This window comes from Aspergillus undulatus (genome assembly GCF_047715775.1).
Source record: "Aspergillus undulatus strain CBS 261.88 unplaced genomic scaffold BDV17scaffold_22, whole genome shotgun sequence".
In the NCBI taxonomy this organism is placed as follows: Eukaryota; Fungi; Ascomycota; class Eurotiomycetes; order Eurotiales; family Aspergillaceae; genus Aspergillus; species Aspergillus undulatus.
In genome coordinates, this window is record NW_027396626.1 from 385,432 (window position 1) to 405,219 (window position 19,788).

A 19,788-nucleotide genomic window follows, 5' to 3' on the forward strand; every position below is an offset into this window, starting at 1 on the left:
AATTTTTCTGGCTGATGATGACGGAAAAGAACTGAGCAGGCATGAGATGACAAGAAACGACTTCGCATCCCCTTCCACAGCGCCCCGAAGTGGTTGATAAAGTATTGGTGCCTATCAATGAGGGAGACGAGAGAGGTGAGAGAAAGGTAATTAGGGAGAAGACAGGGGATGACAGAGGGACGAGAGATGAGATGAAGCTGAAGGCGATAAGAGGAAAACGAAAGGAAAATCGATGGTGAAGTTGCAGACGGGATGGTGCAAGTCATCTGGAAGTCAACAAAGACAATCACCAGCTAGTCGCTCTCTCATTTCATTGTTAAGAGCATTGTGAAAGAAGATAGAGATAGAATGTGTTCTACTACTGAGCTCTATAGCTTCTATAGATACACGAGACCAGGATTTATGCTGCTCTACAGCCGTTACGCAAGCTATCGTCCACACTACTATAGCCTGTATCCCCATCGAGATGTAAGAGCGCTAGAGTACAATTTGCGCTTCGAGGCCTCTTGATAGCGCATCGCAAGAAAGCCCAGACAAAAGAACGGTGGTGGATGACGAGAGGTGTCTTATTTTGGGTTGCGATGCTTTTTTCCGCTTTGGGAGTTGGATGCTTTCTGCCGAGCGGTGAAATACAGCTCACATGATACGCATTCTGCTGAGCTTACCTGTCTTCCGCCTTCTTCACCGCCAGCTGCTTCTATACTGACCAAATTGGGAAGGTGCTGCCTCTCACCTGAGCATCAATGATAAGACTGCTATTGACTCAAAAATGATCAGTTGCCTTTGTATCGGTTCATAAGAAAGGAAGGCGCTGCACGTATAATGACTGATGCTTCCAGAGTCCATCCGCTTGTTCCGTGCCAGAAATCGCCCCAACAATAATAGTGAAACGTCGCGCGCCTCTTAGAGTGCTCCAGATCGACACTCGCCATTTGGCCTTAACTCTCCAACCTCCCCTCCGCGATTAATGCTCTGCTTCCTCTTCGCTGCAATTTTTGGACGCCAGACTATCACGCTCTGGCTCTGAGTTCTTGCGCGATTGAACCCTTCCATAGCATGCTCGGTTCTGCCGCTATCAGATGCGATCGCCGATGACGAGGCCCGGGTCCATATCAGCCTTTCGTCGCACGTAAAGACTGCTCCACCACCGCAGCAAGCACATATATACGGCCGCGCCGCCCTCTACTCCGTGCTTTCACCTGACAGAGGCTCTGCAATTCTCAATCTCGCCATCCTCTTCGAGATGAGCGTCGAGAACGAGACGCCGTCGTCCCCCGCGATCCACAATGTCCCCCTAAATGACGTCGAAAGTGGTCTCGATCGCGCATACCAGAGCCCAGCTCTCGCCTGGCCCAGTCTTCGCAGCTTCTCCGTCTCGGACATACTGGCCGATCCATCAAAGCTATCTCCATTTATCGATGACTTTGGAGACCACTGGCAAGAATATCTGGAAGACTGGTTCACCAAGTTGGGGATAGTCATTACCCCTAGTTATCTACAACATCTCGTCGGCGGCCAGCCGCTCCCACAGACCAAACTCCATGCAATCGCTGCGCTGGATGGACTGCGAGGATGGGCCTGCTTATTAGTCTTCAACTTTCATTTCCTCTTCACCTATACATGGAAAGTCGCTGTTGGGTGGGGTTTCAACAATGAGAACTTCCATCTCTACCAGTTGCCCATCATCCACGTTTTAACCTCGGGGCATATTATGGTCGCCATATTCTTCGTGATCTCGGGCTATGTCCTTTCATACAAGCCGCTCAGGCTGATTCGTAACAAACACTGGGACGAGACCTTTGTTATAATGACGTCTGCGATATTTCGACGAGGCCTTCGCTTGTACGTTCCGTCAATCATTGGTATCTTGTTGGTCCTGATTGCCGTACGATTGGGCGCGTATAACTACTCGCAGAAAGTTTTATTCGAGGGTCACACTATCAGGGGCACCAACGAGCAACACCCGCCGATCATGGTCAAATCTTTGTACAAGCAGCTATGGGACTGGTATTACACGGTTGCTCGTCTCATGGATCCTTTCGACTGGGCCCTCTATTACAATAACTACAATCCCCACCTTTGGACGATTCCTGTTGAGTTTCGCAGTTCCTTGGTCCTTTTCCTGACCATCCTGGCAACATCGCGTGTCAAGACAATGGTGCGGATCTCTTTAGTCAGCACCCTGGTATGGACTTGCATGCGCTATGGCAGATGGGACGTTGTCCTTTTCCTCTGTGGTATGCTTATGGCAGAAGCGGATTTGATTCAGGGCCTTTGGGAGCAGCGTCCTGTATCTGGAGAAGCAGGTAACAAAGAGAAGGGAGCCTGGAGCTCCCGTCTCAGCGCCTCATTGCCTCAATTCCATAACCCCCTCCGCCTTTTAAGCCCCAAGCGCTGGATTGCTCTTTTTATCCTGGGATTGTATCTAGGATCAACCCCGAACACCGGCTACAAATTCACCCCGTTCTTCATGTGGACGTGGCACATCACCCCCCACACATATCCAGAGCCGCACCGCTTCCCACAGACTCTAGGTGCCGTCATGATTGTTTACAGCATCAACCATTCAAAGGACATCCAAAAGCTTTTTGTGAACCCCGTTTCGCAGTATCTTGGCAGGATCTCATATGCCTTCTATATTGTTCACGGACCCATTCTCCATTCGCTAGGGTATTCGCTCATGCCCAACATTTGGCGCATCACTGGCAAAGAAACCAACTTCCAGTACTGCTTTGGATTCTTCATCGGCTGGCTTATTTGCCTCCCCATCTCTCTTTGGGCCGGTGACCTCTTTTGGCGGATGGTTGATATCCCGAGCGTAAGCCTCGCGAGGTGGATTGAAAGCAAAGTCCTTGCTAGAACAGGAGGGGGACGGGAGAAGCAGGAAAGAGCGGCCTAATATGCTCAATGACGACCTTTACCCCATTTTCCTTCTCATCATGTGCACATTCATTGCGCTTAGTCTGTGGCTGCCTACTTTATCGATCTTGCGCAGGGACAAGTTATATAGCAGCATTAGCGGGCGCAGTTTTACTTGTTCCTGTTTCTTGTGAGCCACTGTCTCTACCGCCACTAGCTTTACGGTCTTAGTCTTGGTCTTGTTTAGATATTATATTTCCCAAAATGTTCAGGCTGCGCCTCATAGTGTGATGATTCAATCATACATTCGTATCCTCGTACCAGACCGTACCTGTACCGAATCTCGGCCCATGTAATCTGAGCCGTGTAGGTCAGTTCCAGGTCTTCCAGCGTCATCTCGTAAGAAAATCAAGCCAAGCGAAGCTAAACATAAAAGGTAAAGTAAATGCTGGCGAACAAGATAAAAGTAAATGGGCAAATGAGACAAGAAAGGAGAGAAGAGAGAAGAAGAGAGAAGAAGAAAATGTTACGGCTTCTAGTCGATGGATATTAATAATTTTTCCCTTTCCTCTTTTTCCTGGTCCTGGTTCATATCATAGCGCGTTCACATCATAGCGCGACTCCCCAGACTCCCCGTCCACCACAGACACCTAACCAGTCGCGCGGGTGACCGGCACTTGTGGTCCCGCCCTGCGGCGACCAGCTGATGTTGGAAATTTCGTAGTCGCACTGCCATGCGGCTGCGGGGCCGCGCTCAGTGGTCGTGGAGGGGGCGCCTGGGTGCTGGACGCCTGGTGGGACAGGGGTGGAGTTGTGCTGGTTGATGAGGTCCCAGAGGAGAACTAGACAGTCGTCTGCACCGGACGCGAGGACGCCGCGTCGGTTGGGCGACCATTCCACGGAATTGAGAGGCGCTGAGTGGCCCTTGAGTTCTAGGAGCGCTTGACCGGGTTGTCGGACGTCTAGGACCCGGACGATGTTGGAATCTTGGGAGAATGTTGCGAGGAGATGAGCATCGTGGGGTGATGCTGTGTTGGTTAGCCATGGGTTTGCTGTGCGTAGCCTTCGACAAGAGATGCTTACCGGAGATGCGCAGCAGAGGTGGAGGCCAGGCACTGGCCGGTGCGGAGGGGCTTCCATTGCCAGGACTCATCACTGCGTCGTTTGGTTAGTCATGAGCTGGTAAAGACGGAAGTGAAGGACATACATTTTTCATTCTTCTCCGTCGGTTCATAGATGATCGTGCTGTGTTCCAGGCTCCGGAGATCAAACATGCGTACACTGCCATCAGCACCGCAGCTGACGAACACGTCCACGCTGTTGGCGCAGAATCGCACGTCATATACTTCTTTGTCATGTGCAATGAGTTGCGTCTTCGCTGTCAGAGTAGGGATGTCCCAGATTGTGCACGTAGTGTCGATGCTGGAGGTGATGATCAAGCTGGGAGATATCGTATTCCAGTCTAGTGAGGTGATAGGGGCGGTATGTTCGGGTGACTTGGAGTTTGATAGCAGCGCAAGAGGTGAAAGCTTAGCTGTAGGCAAATCTCTTTGGCCTGACGGCCGCGTTATGGAGTTAGAAGTATGTTGAGGCTGGGAATTCGGTAGTGACCATAACCGAAGATGGTCGCCAGAGGTGGCTAATAGGTCAGTTGATTGCTTCTGAGATGATGGAGGTTCCCAAAGTATGCGGGTAACAGGATATGAGTGAGTCGCTTCAGCCGTTTTGACGTATTCCAGCTTGAGCTCCCCGGCAGCGGCATCAGGAGTATCAGGCTCAGGATATGCCAGGTGAGTGTCAAGGATTTGTATCTAATTCGAAAGTTAATTAAGGACACGGGGGAAGAATCAAGATTCTCATACGTAGTTATGGTGGTCTTCTAGGTAGCTTCCGAGAGCGATCTTGCCGCCGAAAGAGCCAGCATTTCCCGGGACTGGCCATTTGCACCAGTCAACGGCATAAATGGGCCAAGGAGTAATGTAATTGCTGTTGGTCGGCACCTGGTTCTCGGAACTATTGTAGACTGGTGTATCCGTGTTTGTAATGTGATCGCTGAGAAGATCCCCTGGAGGGCGGATATCGGCCAACCCTAAAGGCGAGTATTTAGCGCCCTGAGGAGTTGGCGGCTGGAATCCAGCATTCGGCGACGATCCGTGTGGCCGGTACCCGGCGGGACTAGACCTGGAGTGCCCATGAGAATTGACCATGTTGGAACGTGGGGTGGTCGATTGTGGTTGAGGCTGGGGTTGTTGTTGAAGCTGGGTAGACAACTGGGGTAGCGTAGGAAGTACGGACGGGGCTGTATTCATAGACACTGCTGGTGGACGATTGCCAGCATTTCCCGGTTGGAGGGCACCAGGAAGGGCCCCCCCACTGTTTCCGCCTCCATATTGATTAGGCTGAGAGCCTGAAGGGTGAATATTTATAGATGGCAGGTGCGCATCAGGGCTTGTGGGGTACTCGTGGGACATCGAGTGTCGCGAAAGGGTACCAGGCGCAGAGTTTCCGGCTGGAATATGAAGCTCTTCAGGCTGACGGCTATAGATCGTCGACCGTCTCGAGTCGAAGGCTTGCGCGGGATTTGACATAGCGACACCGGTCGTTAACGAAGGGAGGTTACTAAGGGAAGGCAAACGCTGAGCCACTGCAATGCAGCGGGCACTCTTTCAGCGCAACCTCGTCTTTGTCGCCTCGTCAATTCCGATGGCGGCCGTGCTTAGGGTCGAGTGAGTTGGAACTTAAAAGGTTCTCCTCTTGACCAGTCCGGGCAGCAAGCGACGGGACCGTAATCTCTCAACGCGATGAGGACGCGGGGTCTAGATCATGCAAAAACGAGGGATACAAACAAGATGCTCAATGAGATGGGGACCGACGGACAGCGACTTGACGAGGCTAAAGCGACAACGAACGGGGTTGAGGGAACGCAGATGGAAGACAGAAAGAAGAGCACATGAAGGTAGGCTTGGGCCGCAGCGTTGATCTCCGCCAAAGCTGGAGTCGAGTCGCTGCCCCGTGATGCTGACTCAGCCACATCGTACGGCCGTCCACGAGGAGGTAAATTTGGTAATTTACGGCATCCGCGTCCTTCCTCGGCTTGTCGCTGCTGCTCCTCGTCCGCTTCATTTCAATTCTAAGTCCCATCCTTTGTGAGCCGACGTATCTTCATTGATACACCCATCAGGCCTTCGTTGAATAGTCTCGAATTTACGTGGTCACTACTCCAACCCATGGTTCCTATCTTCTAATACGCCTGTATCGTCCCGGTGGTGAGCTTCCCCTCCTTATCTTCAGCTTCCCCGCGATGCCTTCAGATCGCATCTCCCCGCCATCGGCCCTCCTTCTGCTGCCACCTCCTCCATCCGTTTCTTTCGACCACTTCAGGACAGTCTACGAGCCAATCCTAGCTAAGGTATACGCCAATCTCATAACGGCGCTCAATGGTTCAAATCGCATCGCCTCTTTAGAAATTGCGCTTTCGCTTCCTGGTTTTCAGTCGCCAACATGTCAGCCGCCAACCAAAGCCTTCGCGAGCCTCCAGCGGATAATAGAACACTTCTACAGACTTGTTGGAGTAGTATGCGTTGAGCAAAATATTGAAATGGAAGCCCCTGGTGGCATCGACTCGCGCGTGATCTTGCTAGATTTCGACACCGTACGGAGTGCGGCCGCTCTACCAATGAAACTGGAACGCAATGGTCCCATAGTCGACTTGGAAATGCTGGCTAGATCCGAGCGCCTATGGGATAGCGTTTTCTATCCCGATACTTCGGTAGGTCAGGAACTGGCGACGGCATTCAGTAGCTTCTATACTTCAGCGAAGGGTCCCAGTGGCGGAGCCCTGCAGTCAATCTCAGGAGTGCCTCAGTGGACTCCGGGCGAAGCTTTGGTGATCCCGCAAGACTCAGCGGAGTCCGCTCTGCATCATTCCGTTATTTTGGGGGGCACTTTTGATCACTTTCACATTGGCCACAAACTCCTTCTTACGGCCACTGCACTGGTCCTACAACCAGCGGGAGCTGGCCAAGATGGACAGGAAAGGGTCATCACGGTCGGAGTAACTGGGGATGAAATGCTGAAGAACAAGAAGTACGCCCAGTTTTTGGAAAGTTGGGATGAGCGATGTCGGAGCACAGGGGCGTTCTTGACTTCGATCATGGATTTTGGCCCCCCCGAAACAGGGTCATCACAGGTCGAACAGATCTATAAATCCGGGACAAATGGGAGACTCATGGTGATGAAGATCCGGCCTAAGATAACGTTAAGGATGGCGCAAATACATGACCCGTATGGACCAACCATTACAGAGGAGGATCTCACCGCTATAGTTGTCTCTAAAGAAACACGCTCTGGGGGTGCTGCAGTCAACCAGGAACGGGCCAAACGGGGTTGGCACCAACTAGAGGTGTTTGAGGTCGACGTGATCCATTCTGGGGAAGTGCCGGTAGAGGACGTCGAGAACTTCGCGTCAAAAATAAGCAGCACGGACATCAGACGGCGGCGAATGGAGCTAGCGATGATATGATTATGCTCCGACGGTGTACGAGTGATAACGATAGTGTATGTATATAGGATATAGGCAACCGGTCCCTGCTGCGCTTGGTAGTCTTTCTGAAACAGCAGCATGGAGGAGTGAGATGTGATAAGAGTCCCAGAAGGGGGCATACGTACACCTCATCTAATTTTTCCAGGGGGTTGAACCCTGTCTGAAGTATCATTGTTTCCTTGCAGATGAGCTGCTCACGATGGCGGAGGAATAAAGGGCTAGGGGGGACTTTGACCTTGTGCCATTCTGACCATAATTAAACGAAGGATGACGATCCCCTAGTGGAAGCAGAGAAGAAGGGCCACTGGAGGTGAAGCCCTTTTTGGGTCTTGTCTCGGCCGGCGTTTGGGGAAGCGCCAGCTTGGAGGGAACGCCGTAGTGAGTGGTCAGAGGGCAGTTGTCATCGCCAGTCACCTGCAGCAACAAAGAATCTCTCCGTCCACCCGCTGCAACTTCCTCTCTCCCACTCCAGACACACTAACAGACCACGCGACTCGGCCTCCATCACCGCAACCCACTGAATGGAATTGTCAGTGGATGGAGAATTTCTCGATCCGATTCTGCACGAGCTAGCTGTTGTCATTCCCGTGGGCGTTCCACAGCAGGCCCTAGGATGCCAGGGGTTGGCGATGAGAGTGCCCGTTCAGGCAGTCCAGTGCCAGAAATAACCAAGGGCTGGGAGCTCCAGCTCGAATTGACTCGCTTCCCGCGGCGGGGATTTATGCAGTAGTCGAGCTCACAGCAGGCATCTCACCGTCATGTCGCATCGTCTCGCGTTGTCTCGCGTCGTCCCTCGAATCCTTCGCTGCCAACCACTGCTCCCTGGCGCTCTGCCCTTCCCCGCTCGTCGCGCCTCCTTCAACCACCAGCAGCCCAGCATCTCCTCCACCACTCCACCACCAACCAGCCCAGACTAGCAGCTCTCGTCCTCACCACCAATCCTTCTGTTCTCCTTCCAACCCTGACCTGCAGGTTCGCGCCGGATAATCGCATGCTGATTCAGTCATGTGACCTTAGTGTGCCAGCGTTCGTCCAATCTTCGTCCTTCGGTTGGTCCAGACGTCACGCCCTCGGCGTCACTAGAGTTTAGATAATGCTAGTGACCCTCGTCAACCTAGTCGACGGGACTGGCGATGTGGGACTTGGAACATTTCGTCAGACATGTCGATGTGCTGCAAGCGTTGTGTCTGTGGCCCGCCGCCTATTATTTGGCTCAGCTGCAGTTGATACCAGCAAAGAAGCTGTGTGGCCGTTCAGACCAGAATAAAGGAGAGGCAGACAGCGACGCAAACAGAGACAGCGGCAGGCAAGATGCATTTGTTCAATATATAATTTAGAAAGGCGCAAGCTCGTCTTTTCCTTGATTTCGTTTCCCTCTCCCGCTCCGTCTTGTTTGCTTTTAGTTCTCTACGTGTGCCCTCGCTGCTGTTACTGTCCTTCCTGCGGGTAATGCTCTGCGATCTTCCGTCGCCTCTTTGCTTATTTCAACCTCAGATCCCTTTTATTTCTGGCCCGACCTGCCCCTGAACTCTGCTTTCCGCACCGTGAAGCTTTCGACAGCCGTTCGGGCTCCTTTCCTTCAGCTCCCCATTTAATCGCCTTGAGTTCCATGTGGTTGCGAGGAGCGCTACTAGCCGGAAACGCGGCTGCCACGTGCCAGAACCATGACGAGAAACCTACTGCGCATTGAAGATCTGGCGGATGAAGTGATCGATGGCATCTTCACCTGCCTTGAGGGCGCGGAACCCTCCTCCAACACGTCGTCGCCCGTCAATACGCTTGACCTCTCGGCTAGCTTCAATGAGAACCTAGAGCATGTCTATGGCGAAAGAACTGAATGGGATCGGTTACGACTCGTCTGTAAACGCTTTTGCGATATAAGCACTCCGAGAAAGTTCGATCACTTCACCCTACGGTTTGGACGAGAGGGTTTTCAGAAATTGGAAGAGCTTCTGCGCATGCAGCTGGCCTGTCATGTCAAGACTTTCACGTACATGGTGCGGGATTTTTATCAGAATAGCGGTAACCGTCTCTTGAATATGCAGTCACCGCTGCCGTAGAAACTGGATGTGTGAAGAATACTAATTTCATGCTATAGGCAGCTGGTCGCGCTTCCTCGTCGAACACCCAAATGACCTGCCAGCCGCCCAGAAACATATGACGCGGCTTCGAGATCAAATAGACGCTATTGACAGTAGCCGCGATCGTCAAGTGCTACAAAGGGCAATGGCTGCGTTCTCACGCCTCCGGCAGGTGAAGCTTCTCCGAGTGCATGATAAGAAAGACCAACAATTGCTCGAATATATACGTGTACGCTCTTTGACAACGCTAGCTCTGGAATGGGAGCCAGCTTGTACTAGAGCGGTCACTAATCTTGGATTTGCCCTGCTTGCGTCTCATCGTACATCCGTGGACTTTGTTGCAGAACAAATCGACCCTGCGGCGATGGTTAGGCTTCAGCAGGTCCCGTCGACGACGCTCTCTGCTCTTGGCGCTCGATTGACCTGTATAGATGTCGCTTTTCATGGTAGCAGGGACCCAGCAAGTTACATGGAAGATGCCTCTCATGCGTTCTACAACTTCTTCTCCGCCGCGACAAACCTGACTACTATACATCTTGGTTTTCCTGAGCATGCCCCTCTAGATTTATCTCTCGAACAAGTATTTCACCGCATTCAGTGGAATAAACTGCGCACATTCAGCATCAAATATTGGCGATTAACTTCCGAAGAAATCATCGCCTTCGTTCGCCGCCACCGTCGGCAGCTCCGCGACATTCGTCTAGTCAACATATACCTTCGCGAGGGAAGCCGCTGGCTTGATGTCCTCTCTGTCCTTCATGATGAAATGGACGAGATTGAACGCATCGATCTGCGTGAAATCAACTACGCCAGTCAACCTGATACCGGGCATGGCCATGGTAGCAGCAGTGGGTACAGTGTCAGTTATGTGACAGGCTACAGTAATGATAACGGTAACGGCAACGGAAACGGATCAGCCAGACTTCACCATCCACCTTTTCCGATGTCTATCTACGTTGATCATAACGCCCCATCCAACTCTCCATCTCCTCCACTTGGCTATCGTGCGGTGCTTAACACAGACCATTTACCCTTCGTCCCTCAAGGCCATACTCGTCACTCAATCCTGTCGTCAGCTCTAGAAGTGCTGAGAAATCGATCTGTCAACGATCTTCATGACGATGGGGTTTACGTCACGCAACAACAGAGGCAAATCTGGGAGGCTTGGGTGTTGTCTAGTCCACGCAAGGTTGCCCGAAGGTGGACCTGATCAAAGACTCGCACACTCCAGGATTCATTGTTGTGGAGTATTCAGCGTGCTTTTTTATTATGTTTTGTCCTGTTCTATAGCTTAATGTATGGTTGTAGGAGAGATCTACAGAGAGGACCTTTATATGAATGAACGATTATGGGATCTACGACAACATACACTGGTTTCCACTTAAAGTATCACAGTACCTGTTAGAATTCAAGTGCAGTGCATGTTGGCCTGAAAGACAAGATGGCATAGATTATCGGCTAGATCTAAGTATTAGTAGGGACAAAGCTCTAACTGCTTTCTCCTACGTGAATTAAATACCTAGGTAAGGGCGCTCGACAATGGGCAGGGCCAGCTGGAGGGGGCTAAGAAACGCCCCTTCCTGTTTCGGAAGAACCACCGCATGGGTGTCGCACCTTTCTCTACCCACAGGTTTCTGGCTGATAGGCGGGCTAGATAAACGGCCCGCTCTATTGGTATGTAAGATAAAAGTGCCAGGAATAAGGGGGGAAAGTTAATAAATAGATACTAGCTAGACAAGTGAAATTACTATATAACACCTCCCACAGGCGCCCCAGCGCCCGCCCCGTCAACCTGAATCGCCGCAACAGAAGCCTGTCCTGAACTCGGCGGCTTTGCACTTCGTTCTCTGAGTCTCCGTCCCTCCATCAACCCCCTCAACCCACGCTTCTGAAGCCCAATAACACTACTGAGATCGCCCGTCCAGACTTCAATATCGCCGTGCGTGCCGCGGCGCCGACGAGACGCGCGCGCTATCTGCTCGCGCTCGCCGGCTTCCGAGTCCGAGTGGTCATAGCTTGTTGCTGATGCAGACGAGGTGCTCGCGTTACTGATTGAGTCGTCTGTGCTCCGCTGGCGACGGTTAAAGACATTCGTGTTGATGCGGAGCGGCACGCCGCGCGACCCGCCTCCTGCGCTGCTGCTCGCGACGGAGAGCGCGGATGTGCCGTGTTCGGTGTCTGAGGAGTCGGAGTTGAGGCGGGAGCGGGCGCGGGAGTGCGAGTCGCCGAGGCCGAGGGTCGCCGTGGCGTTTGCGAGTTCATTCGCGGCGTGTGCGCCGTTGAGGGCTTCGAGGGTGCCGCCTGGTCCGCTGATGAAGCCTGTGCCGCGGCCGCCTCCGGCGGCCATGGCTGCGGCGTTGAAGACTGCGGCTGCGTTGCGGCCGTCGAGGACTTGGTGAAGGCGTTCGACGATGGCTTCGAGGAGGCCGTCGACTTGGTAGGGGCGGGCGAGTTGGAGGAGGGAGCAGAGGATTTGAGGGGTGCAGAGCGGCGATCCGACGGGGGGAAGGGAGGAGGTGTAGAGGAAGAAGACGAGGACTTGGAGGGTGAGGACGGTGTGGGGGAGGTATAGGACGCGGGGTCGGGAGGTGGGAGGGAGGCTGTGAGCGGAGGGGAGTTCGAGGTTTGCTAGGAGGGATTTGGACGGGTTGTTGCTGTTGCTGTTGAGGGTTGTGGCGTTGGAGTAGGTGCTGCCGTGGTCTAGTGAGGGTGTTATTGTGATGCTTGAGTTGCGGCTAGGATACGGCTGTAATGTAGGTCTGAGAGTTGCTGAATCTGATGTTGGATTATCAGACGATTCGCGAAGGAGTTGGATGAAGTAAGGTCCCCATCTTCGACTGAGTATCCGTGAGTTCACAGAGATTCGCTCTCCCCCTACCGCTTGGAGCTCCATGTCAGCCATCTCAGGCACTGTCTGAGCCAGTCGTCCTAGCTCGGCCGATGCGGTAGTGAACGGCCGACCGCCCGACGTGAGTTGCGCTAACTTGTGCTGGAATGACGCAGGAACCGCAGGGGCACTGTGTGAACTATAGGCAGACGTCGGAGAAGTTCTGCAAGGATTGTTGTAAAGTCCGAAAGCTTCTAGCTCAACCATACACAAATGCGTGAAGTTGATGCGACGGTGATTGTAATCCTCCACAAGATTGCGTTTTCGGTTCCCAAGAATGACAAAGGTATTTCTTCTTGACCATAGCACGCCACGATTCCAGCTACCATGACCAAACACAGACCCTCCAGCGTCGATCCGGCCCCATGTGAGGCTCTTTAAATCCAACGCCCAGAGCGCGTATTCCTGTTTTGAGGAGGTAAGATAGGTGCCGCTCACCACAAAGTGCCCGTTAATGACAGCTCCATTTGGGAACCGCAGACCTGGGGGCGACGCTTGACTCGGCATAGGCTTTTCAACCAAACGTCCATCGGGTAATCGTATTTGGAGCTCGAGCTTGACATCCAGGAAGTTGTAGTTGGAGTAGATCAGCATCGGACATCCTGCAACGCCTGCGTCATCTGTGGGTTCCTGCGCTTCTGCCTCGGAAGACGTGCTCCCAATGTCAGACAATTTCATGCCTGTTAAAGGAGCAGCTACACTCCTGTACGCGCCGCAACTTCTGCCCAACGGACTTGTGTTTGTCCACTTCAGGCTTCTGAGGTTGAACACGCTGATTTGCTCGATGTAACGGTTGGTACTGTCCTGGCCTCCTACTACGACCATTTCCGCGCCGCCAAAGCCATCGATATCCACGCCGATTGAGCCTTGATGAGGGTTGGCAGATGCGGGATTGTGGTGGATCGCTGAGAGCGGAGCAGTCGCGGAGGTGAAATAAGCGCTTGAAGGTATAATGGTCGCACAATGCGCATATCTCCCTTGGGGCGAGTCGTGGGCGTTCACGCGGGTCCAGGACCTGGTTGGGACATCAAAGATATTGATATCAGACATCACCACCACCTCGGGTTGTGACTCATGCCCGCTGTTCGCCGTCTCTTTGGGAGGGCTTGTAATAGGGGACATTCCACCGTAGCACACCAGCTTATTGTCACCAAGAGCGCAGACACTGTGGAAATATCGCGGCCGGGGAATGTCGCCGGAGGCTTCAATCTTCGACCAGTGACGCCGAATCAGGTCCAGCTCGTAGATATCCGACGTCAAGTGCGGGCGGGTTTTCGATAGGATGCGGCCACCAAATACGTAGAGCTTGTCGCCCAGAATTGTTGTCGTTGCTCCGACAAGAGGAGGAGGTTCGCGGCCGGAGGTGCGGCGGACATTGCACACGAGACCCGACAAATTGACGGGGTTTGCAGACGATGGAGCTGGGGTCCCTGGAGACACGCCAGAGTGAGGGTTCTCATCTCTGAATTGATCCAAGTGGCCCAGGCTCGATTGGCTTCTCGACATCATCTTGGAGCACAAGACCCTCCAAGCCGCAGCCGATGTGTCGCTGGTCCCTCGTCTGAATGTTTATTATACACACGCAAGAGTCGCAAGGTTTTGTTATTGTCCCAAGATGCAAAGGTATAGGTCGGTTCCAGAGCCAGAATGTGAAATGCTGCCAGGGTGACCGTGATTACCTTCCCCGGGCTGACTGTCAACTGTCAACAGCTTATCTCCGTGCGCGGCGCTAGAAAAATCTCGAAGCGACAGGGTAGCATGAGCGTCGTAAGCAGGAATGGGCGATGCCGCAGCGGTATCACTGCCAAACAGGGAAAGAAAATCGAAGAATCAGAGCAGATCCTCTGTCTCGATTAATCACGTTTAGATCGTAGCGGGCGGTTTGGCCGGGATAGGGGCAGGCGGGAGGACGAAAGCAATCTGTGCTCTTTCTTGGGGGCTTTCCCACCGCTATCGATCCAAACGTTCTATTTCTGAGAAAAGGCAGGCAGGCAGACAAGTAGGCAGGGGTGTGCGAGGCGGCTGGTTCAAGGATCGGAGGATTTCTGAGGAGGTTCGTGAATTCGCGATTTCGCTTCTATTTTGGTGAGTGCCTAGAGGAGCAGCCGCAAGGGAAGTCCACTGGTGGTGTGCTTCGAGTTCAACAGTCCAAGCACCTGTCACGAGCCTGACAGATCAGCAAAAAAACCCACAGCGACAGGAGGGTGAGAAATGGAGGGAGCGAGAAGCCTACCAGAGTGCAAACTGCGGTGTCGTACCTGAAGGCCGTGCGGACCCTTGCGAGGCGGTGTCTGACTCGAAAGGGAAGAGTCGAGAGTTGTAAGGCGGTTGTGGAGAAGAAACCGTTAGACGATGGTCTTAATTATTGACGCCAATCTGCACTGACAGGTGAGGCTGAAAAATTAGAAACAATTGGGAATGCCAACTATCCTGCCTTTGATTATTGCAGACTGAGCACGGAGACTGCATGCGGACGCTCAAAGATACCCAGCAGAAAATACCTCAGCATTGCAGATTCCCCTGCCAGGAACCGTTACGCCTTGAAGAACACGCTGGATGATAATAATAGGGCCATTATTGTGGAATTCTAAGCGGGGCCTCTACGTGGAGCAATCAGAGAACAGTCTGCTGGAATTCTCTGCAGCATTTGACGGTCTTACGCAAGGTGACGAGTTCGTTTCCTGCTTGCTTCCTGGCCCCAGTTCGCTTCTGCTACGCCACATTAATATATATTAGATTGTTATATAGCCGCGACCCCAACGTTGGGGTCTAGCCTTTTTATATGAATCGTAGGTTATATGCACATTGAAACCTCTATTGAGGCTAGTCAAGGTCCAGTCTTGGTGAAAGTATAATATATTCGGGTCATATATCGTCAGGTATCAAAATAAACAAAATCCGCTCGTGAGATTTCATTCCTTTTTGCTGCTCCCAAAATGTCCATCAGTAACATCAAGGTCACAGTTCACCATCCACCGATGTTAATCTCAGATAGATGGCGTGGTATCATGGTCCTAATTTACTGCTTGAGGTTGGTGAAGCGGAGGTAACTGTACGAGAAGTTAGCACTTTCTAAAGACTTGGGCAGATGCTTCAGTCTTAGGCGAACTTACGGCTTGACGACGCGGACATCGCCGAACTTCTTCTGAGCATCCTCAGTGGAGACGGGAGGAGGGATGACAACGTCGTCACCGGGGAGCCAGTTGATGGGGGTGGTGACGCCGTGCTTCTCGGTGGTCTGGAGAGCATCAACGACACGGAGAACCTCAGCGGTGTTACGGCCAGTAGAGGCAGGGTAGGTCATGATAAGGCGGATCTTCTTGGCGGGGTCGATGATGAAGACGGAACGAATGGTAAGAGCCATGCCTGACGAATACTTGTTAGCACGGGATTCCAGTCAATGCGCCATGGAAGTCCAGCTACCCTTGGAGTCAACGTTGGTGGTGTCCTGGTAGTCGACCATGTCGAACTGGTGGGCGATCTTGCGCTCAGGGTCGGAGATGATGGGGAAAGTGAGCTTGGAGCCGGTGACTTCATCGATGTCCTTGATCCAGGCCTTGTGGGACTCAGTGCCGTTGGCACTCTATCGAGGGTCAGTAACTCTAGTTATACACTCGCAACAAGCGTGTTCACTCACGAGACCAATCAGCTTGACGCCACGAGCAGCGAACTCGGGCTCGAGCTTGGCGAAAGCACCGAGCTCGGTGGTGCAAATGGGGGTGAAGTCATCCTAAAGCGCGGACTGTTAATTTCGTTGCCTTCCAATGCGCTCTCTAGCAACTGGAGGGTATTGATGTTACTCACGGGGTGAGAGAAGAGGATAGCCCAACTGTTACCAATGTAGTCGTGGAACTTAATGGGGCCGTTGGAGGTGTCGGTCTCGAAGTTGGGGGCAACGGAGCCGAGGCGGAGGCTAGGGAGGAGATTCCGAGTCAATTGATGAGCATAGAAGGTATATCCAAGATGACTTACGGAGCGCGTTCTTCAGCCATTGTGATGGTGGATTTATGTGAAGATGGATGTGGGTGGAGGAGCTTTCGGAGGACAGGAACTGGGAGGGAATTGAAGCAGAGGGAAAGAGAGAATAGTAGAGAGAAGAAGCTTCTAGTAAATAAATAATAGGAGGACCCTGCGATGCCTCATGCCCCTCGATGAGGTTACCCCTCCATCTTGCTCCCCTCGATCACGCAATCTACGCACCGCCTGCCTAGAGCGTCCAACCCCAGCAGGCGGCCCCACTTGGATCGCGGGCGAGAGCTTGAAGAACGGTTCGGGGGTCAAACGTCGGGGACCTGCACCGAGTTCGTGCTCCTCCTCCATTATTGGATCGTGCCTCCCTGCTCATATTGAATCTATCCAGGGTCAAACGCCCATTCCACGAGCTCCCTGTACATTTATGGTCTTTTTGCTTGCTGCTTGTCCAGTTCATCTCCAGCTGCCTGTCTCTTTCCCACCTGCTCCTGTCGGCCGATTCCATTCGGCAGAAGCATAGCTCGGCCGACACTTGGAACCAGTGGCCAATGGAGATCAGTTCCGATGGCGCAATACGTCCGCATCATCGCTTCAATGGATTCTTTATCAGCGTGGGCGAGGGGTCAAGATGCATGAAAATGGAACTCCAGGTACTGTATTGAAGTTACTCGATCCGGAGGTTCAAGAAGAAATCGGAAGGTCTGGGGAAGCTCCAGGGCTGAAGAACGAATGCTTGGTGTATTGGGGTATGCTTAGTATCTATGGAACAGCCCCAGCTGCTCAGCCAGCTTCAATCATCTTAACGTTGTCATGGGACTGGCTCCAGTCTGAACGACTAATCGTGGTTGTGCATGATTGCCTGGGAATCCATAAGTATACCCTCGTCAACAATACTTCGGGCGACCTACACTGGCGAATTTGCTTCGGGCGCGTATCTTAGGTCCAGATATGACCAATACCCATGGGACGACTGTTAATGCAATGCCCTAATTGTGGTCAGCCAGGTAAGTCCCAACATAGAGAGAAATTTCTTACAATTCCTCCCAGGAGACTGCACGCGGCGGGATAGCCTAAGTTGGTAAACATGGCATTTGTCACCAACGGAAAAATACCTCCAAGAACATTGCGGCCTAAAAACGGTCAGTGCCTGCAATCGTGGCTCTGCCTGGTAGGATCAGAACAGACATACAGAAAGATTGGGCGGCGATCGCAGAGCTGGCGTAACGGTGATATGTATCAGCGAGGTAGTTGAATGTGGCCAGGTAAATAGATAAGATGCCTATTGTTGAACAGCCAAGGGCGATAGTTGGAATGATCCAAGGAATTGACGAGTAAGACGTCCACCCAAACCAGAACAAGCCCACCGGCATCAAAATCGACTCAACGCATGCGAAGTATAGCCGTCCTTCTGGCATATTCGACATCTTCCCAATCCGCGCGGCAAATTTCTCTTGGTTGAGGCTTAACGCCGTGGCGATAATTGAAGCAACGGAGACCGCTACAGAATAGCGTCAGCAAGCAATCAACACCAATTAAATGGTGGTGGCAAACGGTACCTGAGAAAACCGCTCCGTTTTGCTCAACGTTGAAACCGTGATTCGTCGAGAAAACAAGAGGTACGGCGCTAAACTTCAGGTACAGGATTGCCCAGCTAAAGGCCACCCATAGCGAGAAGAAGAATACCACCGGCTCAGTGAAGAGGAGATCTTGTGTTATTCGTGTCAGCCAGGACCAATGCTTCTCGTTCTGAGGCTGACACTAATGGAGTACTTACGGAATGGCCGATAACATGAGATGGAGATCATCTTGGCCAGACTCTCACGCTCTTCATCGCTTTTGACGTTCCACCTGATCCGCTGGACCTGCTGCTTCTCCGAGAATTTACCCGAATCGAAAACCACGCCGTAATAGCCAGCTTCCTCGAGAGTGTCGTAATACTTGTTTAGTTTCTTCGCTTTCCTGCTCAGAAGTACACTTCCACGAGTCTCCTTCAGAAAGAACCAGAGTATGACCAAAAATACGGCGGCAGCGATTGCTTGCGAATAGTATATCCACCGCCAGCTTGCTCGCTGTTGGATGAACCCGGAAATGAGCGGACCTAAACCCGTTCCAAAGAGGACGGCACCGGCGAAGTATGACATAGGAGCATTTCGATCTTCTGCGTGATAGATATCGCTGATGACTCCTCCGACCATTGTAGAGAAGGTAGCTGCGAAGATAGGGCGAGTCAATAAACAAGCCGTCCACAAGCACAAACAACTTTCAGAGCGCAATATACATACATCCACCAATTCCCAGAAAGAACCTTGCAACAAGCATCCCCGCGAATGAGTCCGTCGCACCGCAGCCAATGAGGCAAACTGCAATTGTCAATGGTACTCCAAAATGTTCGGAACGCCCTGTTCGAGCTTACCAGCAAAGACAACCCCGCTAATTACAAAAATCGGTCGTCTGCCATTGATCTCAGAAAAGGGAGCTAGGACCATTGGTGCAATGCCGAACCCTAAGCAGAACAGCGTGATTCCAAGGTTGTATACAACTCTGCTCACGCCCCACTTTGCAGTGAGCTCGTCCGCTGGAGGTGTATATTCACCGGCCGCATATGCCGACATTGCAGTCACGCCGCAAGATATCGCGGTAATCACCGATTTGCGCCATTCGGGCCAGAGAAACGGCGAGGCATACTGGGAGAAATCTGGACACGGCGGTGGAGCTGGCTGGCCGGACTGCGGGGAAGAGAGACCCACGGGGAGAGGTAACGGAGTGTCGAAGGTGAGGTATAGATGCTCGACTGGCGTTTGCGAGATATCGCCGCTATACGCAAATTGAGTATTCTGATCTCGAGTATCCATGGCCATTGTGTAGTCGCTTTTGCTATCTTCGGAGTTCTGGCCGATTGCCAACAGCGATTGCCGAGGACCTTCTTCCTGCGCGGAACCCATCACGGCGTGCCGCTGCTTCTTTCATCAGGGGTGCCAAAATGGAGACCAGAGGCAGGGATTCGGGGAGAACTTATACCTCGGGGAAAAAGAGGAGAAGCAGGAATAGTATTAAGCCCTTTTAGCTTTCAACGAAGATCATCATTATTGCCTCGAGTTGTATGGTGGTTGCGATCAAACTCGCCAATCCCCCGAACTTGGCTCTTCCATGTGGAGACGGATTTTAGCGGAAATTCCGCTTCTGAGCCTGCCCAAGGACGTTGATTGGCCTCGGCGAAGTTGATAAGTTGATATCAGATTGCATTCGGGGTTTGAATCGAATTGTAGATAGACGTCTCCATGATTCGTTGCGAGAAGGGAGCAGTCGTTGACCGACGTTGGTTCGGAGATGGCCATCCTTCCCCGGAGCTTCGACACAGCTCGCTAGTCATCCTTCCCGAAAAACAGGATCCTTGATCTTAAAGCCACGCGTGGATGCCTACGGCGAGGTTCTTGCTGACAGGAATT

At 52.4% G+C, this 19,788-nt stretch overlaps 7 protein-coding genes across 7 annotated transcripts; 3 read left to right on the top strand and 4 right to left on the bottom strand.

Moving 5' to 3' along the window:
- The first annotated feature begins 696 nt into the window (after positions 1-696).
- On the top strand, positions 697-3,124 carry BDV17DRAFT_262818 (acyltransferase family protein). Its single transcript, XM_073757835.1, has one exon. The coding sequence runs from the start codon at positions 1,244-1,246 to the stop codon at positions 2,897-2,899; it is 1,656 nt and encodes a 551-aa protein (XP_073615965.1). The 5' UTR covers positions 697-1,243; the 3' UTR covers positions 2,900-3,124.
- Positions 3,125-5,815, bottom strand: BDV17DRAFT_262819 (WD repeat protein). Its single transcript, XM_073757836.1, has 4 exons — positions 4,722-5,815; positions 4,067-4,670; positions 3,943-4,014; positions 3,125-3,887 (listed from the first exon to the last, which is right to left on the bottom strand). The coding sequence occupies exons 1-4, from the start codon at positions 5,445-5,447 to the stop codon at positions 3,469-3,471; spliced, it is 1,821 nt and encodes a 606-aa protein (XP_073615966.1). The 5' UTR covers positions 5,448-5,815; the 3' UTR covers positions 3,125-3,468.
- A 149-nt stretch (positions 5,816-5,964) lies between these two features.
- Positions 5,965-7,592, top strand: BDV17DRAFT_84384 (putative pantetheine-phosphate adenylyltransferase). The gene has a single exon (XM_073765226.1). The coding sequence runs from the start codon at positions 6,161-6,163 to the stop codon at positions 7,379-7,381; it is 1,221 nt and encodes a 406-aa protein (XP_073615967.1). The 5' UTR covers positions 5,965-6,160; the 3' UTR covers positions 7,382-7,592.
- Positions 7,593-8,903: 1,311 nt separating this feature from the next.
- On the top strand, positions 8,904-10,911 carry BDV17DRAFT_84392 (F-box domain protein). Its single transcript, XM_073765227.1, has 2 exons — positions 8,904-9,424; positions 9,501-10,911. The coding sequence occupies exons 1-2, from the start codon at positions 9,067-9,069 to the stop codon at positions 10,691-10,693; spliced, it is 1,551 nt and encodes a 516-aa protein (XP_073615968.1). The 5' UTR covers positions 8,904-9,066; the 3' UTR covers positions 10,694-10,911.
- A 29-nt stretch (positions 10,912-10,940) lies between these two features.
- Positions 10,941-14,625, bottom strand: BDV17DRAFT_262822 (putative regulatory protein Ral2). The gene has a single exon (XM_073757837.1). The coding sequence runs from the start codon at positions 13,877-13,879 to the stop codon at positions 11,231-11,233; it is 2,649 nt and encodes an 882-aa protein (XP_073615969.1). The 5' UTR covers positions 13,880-14,625; the 3' UTR covers positions 10,941-11,230.
- Positions 14,626-15,235: 610 nt separating this feature from the next.
- BDV17DRAFT_84440 (peroxiredoxin) lies at positions 15,236-16,428 on the bottom strand. The gene is made up of 6 exons (XM_073765228.1): positions 16,343-16,428; positions 16,175-16,283; positions 16,008-16,100; positions 15,794-15,953; positions 15,484-15,736; positions 15,236-15,420 (listed from the first exon to the last, which is right to left on the bottom strand). Exons 1-6 carry the CDS (start codon positions 16,360-16,362, stop codon positions 15,390-15,392), a joined length of 666 nt encoding a protein of 221 aa, XP_073615970.1. The 5' UTR covers positions 16,363-16,428; the 3' UTR covers positions 15,236-15,389.
- A 910-nt stretch (positions 16,429-17,338) lies between these two features.
- Positions 17,339-19,284, bottom strand: BDV17DRAFT_281654 (major facilitator superfamily domain-containing protein; the record flags this gene model as incomplete). The annotated part of the gene is made up of 6 exons (XM_073760058.1): positions 17,339-17,472; positions 17,532-17,840; positions 17,899-18,048; positions 18,117-18,551; positions 18,625-18,702; positions 18,756-19,284. The coding sequence occupies 6 exons, from the start codon at positions 19,282-19,284 to the stop codon at positions 17,339-17,341; spliced, it is 1,635 nt and encodes a 544-aa protein (XP_073615971.1).
- Positions 19,285-19,788: the final 504 nt, after the last annotated feature.

Coding starts and splice junctions, on each gene's coding strand:
- BDV17DRAFT_262818 (XM_073757835.1), top strand. CDS start 1,244: ATGAGCGTCGAGAACGAGACGCCGTCGTCCCCCGCGATCCACAATGTC.
- BDV17DRAFT_262819 (XM_073757836.1), bottom strand. CDS start 5,447: ATGTCAAATCCCGCGCAAGCCTTCGACTCGAGACGGTCGACGATCTAT. Junction 4,671..4,721: donor TAGAAGACCACCATAACTAC/GTATGAGAATCT, acceptor CTTTCGAATTAG/ATACAAATCCTTGACACTCA. Junction 4,015..4,066: donor GACGGAGAAGAATGAAAAAT/GTATGTCCTTCA, acceptor CAAACGACGCAG/TGATGAGTCCTGGCAATGGA.
- BDV17DRAFT_84384 (XM_073765226.1), top strand. CDS start 6,161: ATGCCTTCAGATCGCATCTCCCCGCCATCGGCCCTCCTTCTGCTGCCA.
- BDV17DRAFT_84392 (XM_073765227.1), top strand. CDS start 9,067: ATGACGAGAAACCTACTGCGCATTGAAGATCTGGCGGATGAAGTGATC. Junction 9,425..9,500: donor GGATTTTTATCAGAATAGCG/GTAACCGTCTCT, acceptor TTCATGCTATAG/GCAGCTGGTCGCGCTTCCTC.
- BDV17DRAFT_262822 (XM_073757837.1), bottom strand. CDS start 13,879: ATGATGTCGAGAAGCCAATCGAGCCTGGGCCACTTGGATCAATTCAGA.
- BDV17DRAFT_84440 (XM_073765228.1), bottom strand. CDS start 16,362: ATGGCTGAAGAACGCGCTCC. Junction 15,737..15,793: donor CACCAACGTTGACTCCAAGG/GTAGCTGGACTT, acceptor AGTATTCGTCAG/GCATGGCTCTTACCATTCGT. Junction 15,421..15,483: donor GATGTCCGCGTCGTCAAGCC/GTAAGTTCGCCT, acceptor CTTCTCGTACAG/TTACCTCCGCTTCACCAACC.